The sequence below is a fragment of the Epinephelus fuscoguttatus genome, linkage group LG7 (genome assembly GCF_011397635.1).
Source record: "Epinephelus fuscoguttatus linkage group LG7, E.fuscoguttatus.final_Chr_v1".
NCBI lineage: Eukaryota > Metazoa > Chordata > Actinopteri > Perciformes > Serranidae > Epinephelus > Epinephelus fuscoguttatus.
In genome coordinates, this window is record NC_064758.1 from 3,063,668 (window position 1) to 3,075,380 (window position 11,713).

At 43.0% G+C, this 11,713-nt stretch overlaps 1 protein-coding gene across 3 annotated transcripts in view; it reads right to left on the minus strand.

Annotated features, from left to right (window-relative positions):
* Positions 1–797: 797 nt before the first annotated feature.
* LOC125891979 (rho guanine nucleotide exchange factor 10-like protein) overlaps positions 798–11,713 on the minus strand; it is a 180,996-nt gene continuing 170,080 nt past the window's right edge. For 2 of the 3 annotated variants that reach the window (XM_049581634.1, XM_049581635.1), the window contains 5 exons: positions 8,808–8,965; positions 8,499–8,641; positions 5,738–5,909; positions 4,716–4,832; positions 798–4,109 (listed from right to left, as the gene is read on the minus strand). In XM_049581634.1, coding sequence (XP_049437591.1) covers positions 3,520–4,109; positions 4,716–4,832; positions 5,738–5,909; positions 8,499–8,641; positions 8,808–8,965 — 1,180 coding nt within the window. In that variant the 3' untranslated portion in view covers positions 798–3,519. The remainder of the gene's footprint in view (positions 4,110–4,715; positions 4,833–5,737; positions 5,910–8,498; positions 8,642–8,807; positions 8,966–11,713) is intronic. The other variant, XM_049581633.1, reaches the window with a different exon arrangement.

Genomic DNA, 11,713 nt, shown 5'->3' on the forward strand with positions numbered 1-11,713 from the left:
ACCCAAGTTGGACATGTCTTAGGGTAGAGGCCTGACAAAGTGCAATCCATTTCTTTAGGTTGGGGGTTGGACACACAGCGAACAACAACCCAATTCCATGTAGAAAACAGTTATCACCAACAAAACAAGCGGCGAGCACATTTGAGACCACGGTGCTTTGACACCCTCTATAGGGCACTCACACAGCGTCCCCACATCCTGCGAGTGAGTGAGTGAGTGAGTGAGTGAGTGAGTGACCGACCTTTATTTGTCAGCTCTACCTATGGCAAAAATGTGCTGGAGCATGATGCCCCCTTCACATTCATGACTGCCCCCTCTTATATGCCTGCCTAGAACCGGGCTTGTGGGACCATTGGGCTGTAGGAACAGAGGGCTGCCCCGGGCAGCAAGGCTGGTTTCAGACTGGTTCCGCTTGGCTCCTCTTTGTTTGTTTGTTTGTTTATTTAATCGTTTATACTAATTTTAATTCTCTCCTCTCTCCTTTCCTCACAGTAGAAACTCCCAGTTTGACTCGACACACAGTATTTAACAGTTCTAATTTCTGATTTTTCACCCTTCTCACCTGTGATGCCACACTTTGATTTCTTGACACAAACAAACTAATGTTTTACAGGAGAATGAGCAATTCATCTGTTGAGTTGAGTCTGGTTTGGATCTTTTGGTCTGTTTTGTAAGGGTCACTGTTAGAAAAAAATAGGGAAGCACAATATTGGATTTTTTGCCAATATGCCAATACATAACAATTCATTTGACCGATAATGGATACCAATATTGATATATCCACTTTTTTCCCCACCTCATTTTAGTGATCATCAAATCTCTTCTGTAGTGGAATTAACATCATATTATGCATGCATAACTTTATTGTGATGGCCCAGCAGCAGATGGAGACATGAAATAAAATACTTTTCAATATATGTAATATTCATTCATTGTGCAAATTCAGAAAAAGCATGTTTGCCAATTCTGATACAGTCAATTCAATTTAAAGCCAATATCGACCAGTACCAATGATGTGCCGATATTATCATGCATCCTTAGAAAAAAAAAACAACATCCTAGAATGGGGTCATGATATTTTAAGACACAAAGTCCATATGCTACAGCAATGAAGCTAGAATACATTACTACTTAGAAAACATTACAGCGTTTTCCTGAAAATATCCTGACTTAATTTTTGAGGTTTTAATTTTTGTGCCTCACAGTGCTCCTAAAATGGGTTTCACAAAAAGGACACCCAGCAACAGTGGTGACATATATTATTGTCCTGTATCACAAATCAAAACCCTTCGAACACAACTGTAAGTACCATTATCGCTTCATATTACAAAAACAAGTAGGCAAATGATTATGAAAGGAGCATGTTAAGGTGCCTGTCTTAGTGCAGATTAACATTTGTATGCACACCAATATTGACAGACTGGTTATTACTATAATACATTTAAACACAAACACTAAACGCAACTGATGTAATTTCTATAACAACTGAGCTCATGTAGATTTTTCAATGAAACTTTATAAGCAGTTAAGTTTTAGTTGAACTTTTTGCAACATTCCACTCACTGTTTCACTGTAAACTTAAAAGCGAGTTTCCTTGGTCTAACATCAAGATGTTTGTTGTACCAAAAGTGCTGGTTTTACTTTGTAAGTGGTCAGTGTTGACAGGATCACAGGCTCAGTGTTTCAGAAGGTGTTCATCAAAGGTTTAAAGAGCAGCTCCAACAAGTTGGAAAGTTTAGATGGCAGCAAAGCAGGATGTTCACTCAGTGTATAGTACCTGTCTAAATACATTTCATCCAACACCCAACGACACTTTGTACCTGACATGAAGCAAAAGACTTGGGGACATATTTACTAAGAACATGGCGCAGCTCCCATGCTGTTTTTAGCCTAGCTTAGCATAAAGACTGGAAGCAGGGGGAAACAGCTCATCTGACTCTGTCCAAAGTTCACCTACTGACACCTTCATAGCTTATAAATGAACATGTTGTATGTCATTTGTTGAATCCATACACAAACAGAAATATAAAGATAACACTTGTGATTTTAGGCAAAGTTGCATGCTGGAACTATTTCTTGACAACAGTTTATCCATATGCCCAGCACTTCTGTGCAGTGGCTTTGGTTATAGTGCAGGTTTTGGTTTGTATACAGATTCGATCAGGGTACCTACAGCTTAAGGCAAGTTTGATTTAACACTTTAAGCCTTTTTTAATGCCAAATGGAATAAATCTGAGACCAATTCAGCATATCATTTTACGACAACTAAAACTGATGAAAAAAACAAAACAAAACATGAACCAACATCAGTTAGGGGTAAGGACAATTTTGCCCAAATGAACAGAAGTGGGAAATACCTGGCATTTGTTGACAGGCTTTCTGGGTAATTTTAATGAAGTTATTATAAGTATGGTTCAGAAACAAGACCATGCTTCTCTCTCCTAATTCAAATCATCTGCATCTCACTAATTCAACAACTTGAGCCTCATCACTTCAACCAGCTGCCATAACCTATATAGGTGTGTCTAACCCTTTCTCCTGTTTGTCTCAGTTCTCACAACCCTAACCCCAAACCCTGTTCTTCTCCTCTCTTCCCTCTCAGCAGGACAGCAAAGTGGCTCAGCCGCTAGCACCGTCGCCTCACAACAAGATGTTACTTGATATGAACTCTGAGGGGATTACGCAGCACAGAGCTCATCAAGACGTGGCCCCCACCCTTAGTTTCGACCCCTGGGTTCATAAATGCTTTAGCCTCACCACAACTCCATCCGACCCATCCATCCAAAAGACTCTGAAAGACTGATACTGAAGATAGAAGATTTTTTAATACCAATTAAGGCCTTGTTGTTAAATTAATGAATTCAATGCCTTTGAAGACTTTTTAAGGATGACGATAGTAATGGAAACCTCACTGTGAGGACAAGACATCAGGAAGCAGTAGATGACTGACTCGAGTCATACTTCATACTCACTTAATGATGCGAATAATAATGATCTTCTACACTCACTCTAAAAAACACATTACCCACAGTGTTGCAGTATTCCTTATAATAAATATCCAATCAGGACAGGGATGCACAAAAACCATGTGTACAGCCTGTTTGAAAAACACGTTGGTCCTGGGTCAGAATGCATCACATCTGTGAAAAACAGGTTAAAAAATAGTCTGACATGATGTGACAGGCAGAAATGCAAATTAGGTCCAGTGTGAAGAGTGAATTTCAAGGAGCTGATGATTGTTGGTCTTCTTGATTATGAACATTAGTGGAGGTAGCTGCTGACTTGCATATTTTGCATCACAAGTAATGTTACCTTTAATGTTAGCTTGCTAACATTACTTGCTGAAGGTGTTCACCTGTCACAACCAAAGCACTGATATTAAAAACATTGAAGTGTCACAGGTGATGTGTCCTTGGCTCCTTTGACTGCAGATCAGATGTTGAGTCTAGGTGAAACATTGAGAAGTAAGCTGGTTTACCGATAACCACATTAAATGAGGAAACGGATTGCTGTCATCTGTCATTGGCTGAGAGTCAGTGGAAGCTGCCACACCAGCATTGTGTTTTCACTGGAACCTGAGCAGCTTCCTATCCTGTGGTATCCTCTGCCACCAGAGAAGATGGCTGTAGAGGTGACTTTGTTGCGCCTGGCCTCCCCCTCTTTCCACTCCACGGGCTGCCCCCGAACCCACACATCAGGGTCCTCACTCACTTCATAGATGGAGCCATCCTCTGGGCTGTGCTCCAGGGAGTCAGGGAAAGACCTGAGGCTCCCCTGTTCAGGCTGGGCGGTCAGCAGCTTCCCAGGCAGCTGGCAGGTAGAGTGGAGGCGATACTGCAGCAGGAGACACTTGGGCTTCTCCTCCCTCTGTGGAGGGGCTTCTGAGTCCTGGGGGTAGCTGCTCTGCTCCAACCTCTGCCCTCCTTCATCTCCTACCCCATCACCTTTACCTCCCCCTCCTCCGCTGGCACCCTCCTCGCTGCCGTTGAGGATGGAGTCCCGTCTGAGCATGTCAGAACCCAGAGTGCTGGAGGTCGACACCAGGAAGTCCACCGGACCACAGTGAGCATTTAGAGACGTCATCCCCTTACCTGAGAGGTACAAGAGTTCTGAATGAATCCACATGGCAATACACACACACACACACACACACACACACACACACACACACATAAGTGCTGTACTTGCCGTTTGATATGAATATTTGACGATTTCCATGTAAAATGATTAAGTTTGAACGCAGCTCAGCAGCACTAAAGCATTTCACATTTTCACATGTCTTGTGTGTCATTTATCCTGGCTTCATATGAGAAAGTATGTAGAGAAAAGCTCCGCTTGTTGCTAGGCTAATTTATACAATTTAAAATGCCATAGCCTTAGCCTTAGCACATTGGATTTGTGTGGAACCCATATCTACCATAAGACAATTAATTTGTCGGTGAACCTTCTGAGTTCACTCTCGTCATCATTGAAAATGAGGCCAAGCCCTCAATGATTCTTCAAGAATAAATAAAGGTTGAATAAATGAATGAATTAATGAATGAGTGTAATTGAGCCAAATATTCTAACGTTACCTTTGTTCAATGTTGCTGTTGTTCCTGGCTTCATACTTCATATATGTATAGGTATAGATAAATTTATATAGGTAAATATCATGTTGTGTTTTATGCTGCAGTCAGGAGGTGAGTAGAAGAGCTACTGTACTCCGTACTGACCTGTAATCTTGGGGATGCCCTCCAGGGTGGGCACAGGGAAGGTGATGATGATGCCTTGGCTGGTTCCCACCCACAGCAGGCCCTGGCAGATCAGTAAGCTAGAGACACAAACTTTACCTGGAATACAAAGAGACATTTAACCAACAGGACCACCATTGCTGCTATCACAATAGTATACAGTCCATGTTTCACAGTGGTTCAGCCCTGATCCAGGACCTAGTACCTGTCAACATCCTGGATCGCCAACTCCCAAAACCTGCACATATCAGTCACTGAGCAACTCAAGAGATGGTATTTGTCTCAGTGATTTATAAGTGAAAGAGAATGACATACAGTAGGTGCAAAGTAACAAAAATGATTTACACTGACCACAAAAGCTCCCCCTAACTGAAGTCAACACAAACCATGAAACTAGGGTGCATGCTATTTTATTTTTTCCGATATCTGATATGCTGATATGTGACAACTCATCTGACTGATAACCGATACCGATGTATCCACTTTTTTCTCCACCTAATTTTAGTGAATATCAAGTCACCTCTGCAGTGAAATTCACATCATATTACGCATGCATACTCTTATCGTGATGGCCCACCAGCAGATGGAGATATGAAATACAATTCTTTCCAATGTAAGCCAATATCGTCCAATACCGATGACATGCTGATATTATTTTGCCTCCCCACATGGAACATCAAAGATTCTTCCTCATTCACTGACTGAATGAACTTCTGTCTCCTTTACATACCTGTTGGCTACTAGTCACAGCACTGAGTGCTCTGCTGCTGAGCTGCACTACAGTCACTAAATACAGCTTCATTATCTTTATTTGCTTGAGATGTAACATAGCATTCATACAGGTAACTTATATACTTTATGTGTCATTTTGTCTGATTGAGCATGGCACTCTCAAGTGAGCAACAATGACTGTGCCAGGGTTGCTTCAATACAGTACTATAATTAGCACTATACACTCCACATATTCATCTGATTCTGGGTGTTAACATTTTGTCTGGCCTTGCCTGGTGTCAGATGGGCAGTGCGGGTGGAGATATTGACTTCCTGTAGTGGTTCCAAGGTCTCTGTGTGAAACAGGTGAATGGTGGAGCCCTGGGTGAAGGCCATCCAAACCCCCCCACCTGAACGAACCATGTGGCTAACACTGCAGCCTGGATCAGAGTGGGCTTTAAAACTCTGAGGAGAAAGGCAGAGAGATGGTCACAGTCTATAGGTCATCTGTCAGCAGTAACTCAAGGTCAAATAAGATTCTATGCATTCATATTTGTATCATATGTAAGAGGGGCCATTTGGGGACTGTATTTACAATTACCATACACATACTTTTGCTCTCACATACACATACACATACTGTAAGAGTCAGGTATAGCCTGTTAGGCTGTGTATACTAGGGTATTTAGAAAACGATAGGATTTTCAATAGCATCATATACCATATACCCGGGTGAAATGTCAGGAAGGTGTTATGGTATGAAAATAAAGATACCAGCCAAGCCTCATCTGTGTTATTGTTGTACACATTTTTTTGGTCACTTACGATGACTAGGTCACATGATATTGGAGGTGGTAGCTAAAGGAATTATACCTATTCACCAGTTACTTTTGTCAACGATAGGAGAGGGGGTGATAGAGGAAGCCTTATTTTTTGCTGATCACTGTTTATAGTTGATGATCACCTTTTGTATGCCTGTGAACCATTTTTTAACCATCTTTGGATAAGTTGTATCCTCAACAACTAGAGTTCAGTCAGGACCACTTTGTCAAAGAAAACTTTAATTCCATGCAGTATTATATTTGGCACTATGGCTCTGTTCTAGGGCCTCTCTGCCTTTCCTTAGGCCTACGCAGGTAGCCTAACGCTGAAAGAACACACCTCCCTGCCTTTTACATGCCTACGTGGACAGCCTTAAGGAGAAGAGAGCACACCTCTCTGCCCTTCCACATGCATAAAAGGAAAGAAGTTGAAGTTGCAAATATGTTGGAAAAATTGAGCACAGTGTTAGTTCAGGCAGGACATGAAGTCAAGCTCTGCTCAGCTACCAGCTACATCAGCTGATCGCAAGCAGCTCAATCAACTGATGGGTCAGCTGATTGGTGGAGGGGAGTCAGCCGATAGATCACATGATTCCTTTCTATGCAACCAATTGGCAAATCTCATTCAGGACACCCTATTTAAATTGCTTCGTCCTGCCTACTGTTGTTGCTTCCTCTGCAAGCCACTTTGCAAACTGCCTCCACCCCAGCTCCTCCTTTTCATGCTGTCTGACTTATTAGTGGCACTTCTGTTTGTCATTGATGCTTGCTCTGTTCTGTTCCCAGGAGGGTCTTTTGCTCTGCCTGCCTAATTCTTTTCATGTTGGCACATGGAAGGTCAGGGGGGTTTGCTCTCTCTCTGCCTCAGGCTATCCTCATTTGTGCATGGAAGGGTGGAGAGGTGTGCTCTCTCCACCTTAGGTTTTCCACAAAGGTGTGTGGAAGAGCAGATTGGTGTACTCTCTCTGCCTTTCCTCAGGCTTACGCAGAACAGAGCCACACTGCCAAATATAATACTTCAAATGGAAATAAAATTTTCTTGGACTAAAGTGGTCCTGACTGAAATGCTTATAATGATGTTCTACATAAGCAAATGCAATGAGTCCGTGAAAGCCTAACATTGTGTGTACCACAAGCTATGAAGTAAATTGTCACTTAGTCTAGGAGGTGTGTTTTTGTCTTTTCTTTAATTTCATCCACTCAGCAGCTTTTCCATTTTAGGGCTTATTCATATTTCAGCAGTTTTCCAAACCTAACAGTAGAAAGGTGACATGCTCAACAAAAGCACAAGGGCAAATACTCATGCATACACCAGTGAGTGAACACAGAAACACATTTTTTAAAATTCAAGTTTCCATCCTTCCCCACAGAGACTGAGCTGCTGTCACCAGTGAGGAGACGGAGGGAGGGGAGTTGCACTGCGTCTGGCAACCTGCTCCAGAACTGACACACAAGAGTTAAGAGACATTCATGGTGAGCAGTCAGAGTTCTGGGAAAGGGAAACTACGTACTGAGTTGATCACTGCTGGGACAAGCATATGAAATGTTTCACTTTGATCCCAATCTAACTGGATATATTGCCAAACATGGCGGACTACTTGGAGCAGTTGGCAACGCAGCTTTCACATCAAAATGTAAGTTTACCGTTATCTAATGTGCAGCGTTTTTAAGACCATACAAAGACCACCCACCATGTCATGTTAGCCAGCTATTTGAATTGTCACCTACGTAAAACGTGGGCGTACCGATCTCTAATTGAGCCGAGGTCATGCTAACGGTAGCTAACACGGCTCCACTGACTTGCATGTTAAGTAGCTAGCAGGCTAGCAAGGTAGCTGGCTTTGTTGATGTATTTTGCGGTCTATGGTTTAATTTAAAGGGTATTAACGGTAAGCTTACATTTTGATGTGAAAGCTGTGCTACCAACTGCTCCTTTCGTGAAGTAGTCCGCCATGTTTCAGATCCAGGGGCAGAGTTGTGAGATTTGGAAATCCTTATCCAGTCAGATTGGGATCAAAGTGATCCACCCTGCCAATGTTTTGAAATACCCAGATGAAGTCAGCAGGATGACCTTGATCCCTGACTGAGAAAAGGAGGATTTCATTATCCGGATTATTCTGACCCAGATTACAAGTTTTGAAATACTGGGCCCAGGGTCTCATAGTGTCTTTTAGCCAAAGCCAGCCAAAGGTTGTATATGATGATGACCAATGTGGAACACATTAAAATGTACCTGTGTGTTGAGGCTGGATCCTTGGATGACAGTGACTTGGTTGGCACAGCTGGCCCATACAGTGTCTTCAAGTGTCAGCAGACTGCAGACTGGCTCAGAGCCCAGAGGCACCAGCCTGCACGAGTCCACATCCCACAGCCTCTCTGAGAGGAACAATGGTCCATGGTTAAGCACCTTATCAGGACTCTTTGGTCAAGCAGTTATTACTGCAGTGTAACATTGTAAATCTGTCTGGACCACAGTCTCTTTCCTCTGACATGCAAACCAGCATAAGGTCAGTGTGATAAGTGTTCTTCAGTGAGTACTCACCGCCAGTCTTTCTGTGGTACACAGCTACTTTGCCATTGGCCAGTCCAGCGAAGAGGAAAGATAGTGAGTGTTTGAGGCAGAGAACTGGACAGCTGTCAGGGTTCACCAAGGTCAACAGGCACTGAACAGCTGTGTCCACACTGCCGTACACATAGATGCTGGGAAGACAGGGAAACACATTAGATTGAAAAGTCAAATACTACACATAAAATGAAAGACAAGCTTTAAGGAATATTGTAGTTTAACACTTTGGGAGAGTGAGATGGATTGATGGATATCCATCTCATGTCTGTGTGTTAAATACAGAGCTGGAATCAGAATGTGGTTAACCTAGCTTAAGGTATGTTCACACCGGACCTGTTTTTTTTCCCGCTAGAGACGAGTTTACATACAAAGTCAATGCAAACGGGCGATTGAGCATATATATTCGCCCGAGAGAAAAATTGCTCAGGCTCTGAGTGACAGCGACAGAGTGAGAGAGCGAAATTTCGCTCGTCACTTGAGATGAGAAATCCCAGCTGGAGCTGTATTTCGCTGGGTCCTGTCGCTTGCAGCTCAACGCTGATTGGCTGCCGTAATCCCGGAATCCCGGGGGGATTCTTGACTGTCATGACATGTCAGCTTCATTAAAAGTATAGCTGCAAATTAAAAGCAACAAGAGATGTAAAAACACACAGAGACAATACATCTGTGATCAGTTCCCTAATTTAATTTTAACAATTTTTTCAATCTTCTCCAATTTCTTGTTTTATTTTATGGAAGTGATCAATGTAAGTGCACTTGTCCTAGAGCCACCACGACGGTTTTTATAATGCAAATAACTCTGTTTAGATAAAAACTACAAGGTTCTCTTCCTATGACTTCCACTAAAAATGTGTCTTGTATGTTTTCTGAAGCCTTTAAGTTACAAAAATGAAACACACTACACTTCTGAGCATTTATACCTCCGACCGTGGCAGACCGCTAAAGATGGGACTCTACCTACACCAACTGAAAACTTTTAACTTTTTTAACTTTTTTTTTTGTATACAGCTAACTGACTGGACCAGATAAAAGGTGAAAATATGTGTGCTCTGAATCAGTTTGTGTCTACAGACTTAAAATCCATTCTCACTGAGGTCAAATATCCGCGCGGATTATTCTCGCGGAAAAATATAAAAGTTGATTTCATGGGTTCTTATGGAAGTTTGCACACCGGGGCGAAACTTTCATGTGGTGAAAAAGTTTCCACCCAGACTTTGACCCCCCGCGGAATTCGCCAGCAGAACTACACAGCTGGGCCAATTAAATTGTTTATTTAGAGTGCCAAAGCCACGCCCATTCCGGTGAAGCTCATGGGACCTTAGATCGGAAAAATATGATTGGCAGTGAATGAGGAGAGAAATATTATCTTTTGGTCCCGTTTGAGTTGTGACATGAAATCCAAATATGTCGTTAATTAATTTAAAACATAAATTTTAAGGTCAAGAAAGTCATACTTAGTGGTAAAACTGTTGAGATATAAGCTTTTGAAAAAAACCTAATTAGAAAAACTACACAGGAGGCGGTCGTGTATGTGACGTCATAGCTTTCGCTCACTTCCTGCAGCTTGGAGTGACCTGGCACAAAACACACAGACATCTTCAATCATAAATCGATTAATCATAAAACAGTGGAATTTCAGCGGGGAGGCCAAGCTGCAGGAAACGAGCGAAAGCTATGACGTCACATACGCGACCTCCTCCTGTGTACTCTTGAGTCTTTCTAATTCAAAAGCTTATATTTCATCAGTTTTACCCCAAAGTATGACTTTCTTGACCTTAAAATTTATGTTTTAAATTCATTAACAACATATTTAGATTTCATGTCGCAACTCAAACGGGAACAAAAGATAATATTGCTCTCCCCATTCACTGCCATTCATATTTTTTTCCGATCTAAGGTCCCATGAGCTCTACTGGAAGGGGCGTGGCTTCGGCACTCTATAGTCGCGCAGACCGGGAGAGTCCGAAATCCAGTCAGGCAGGGCAGTATGGGAGAAAGGTTGACAGCAGTTCACAGCACCCCGTCCTTTTTGATAAAAGATGGGATGATTTTATGAACAATGAATTAAAGGACAACGTCCTGTGTTGAGAGTGATAAGTGCTAAAGAAAGTTGATGTTGATGCTTGTTAAACGTTAGCTTGATAGCTTGCTGCCGCCGCTGCTGTTGCTGCTGCTACTCTCGTCCATGTTCATCCACACCCGTTCACGCAGCACTGACTTGGAACACAACAACGCGAAATTCCGCACCGCGCGGAAAGGCGCTGTGCGAATATTCCGCAAATCCGTCCCGCATTTCCGTATCGCGGCAGTGAGAATGAACCTTTACTGGGCGTTCACGCAGAACGCAAATTCGCATGTCGAGATTACATACAAAGTCAATGCCAATGACCATTTTGTTAATTCGCATTATTGCGTCAGTCGCGCGAGTAGCGAGCCCGCCCATCTTCACTAGATAACAACATCTTGCCCCCCATTCTCTCTTCAACCATGGCTGAGATAACCACCATCGCTGCTTTGTACCTGCTCTGGAAGTCCCAGATGCGTCGGAGGGCCAAACGCCGTCGTTTTCGGGTTCACCCTATCCTGCAGAAGCGCATCCAACTCGGCGAGTTTCACCACCTCCTCCAGGAACTCCGTCTGGATGATAGCCGCTTTCAGCGGTACTTCAGGCTGACTGGGGCCCAGTTTGAGGACCTGTTGGCGAGGGTTGGCGCCAGGATGTCCCAGCAGGACACCAACTACAGGCGGTTCATTTCAGCTGCCGAGCGCCTGTCCATCTGTCTCCAGTGAGTAGCAGTTTATTGTTGTCAACAACTGGACGTCAGGGCGTCAAGACGTCACTGACGTCGGGACAATCTCAACGCTGATTGGCTTTCATGGCA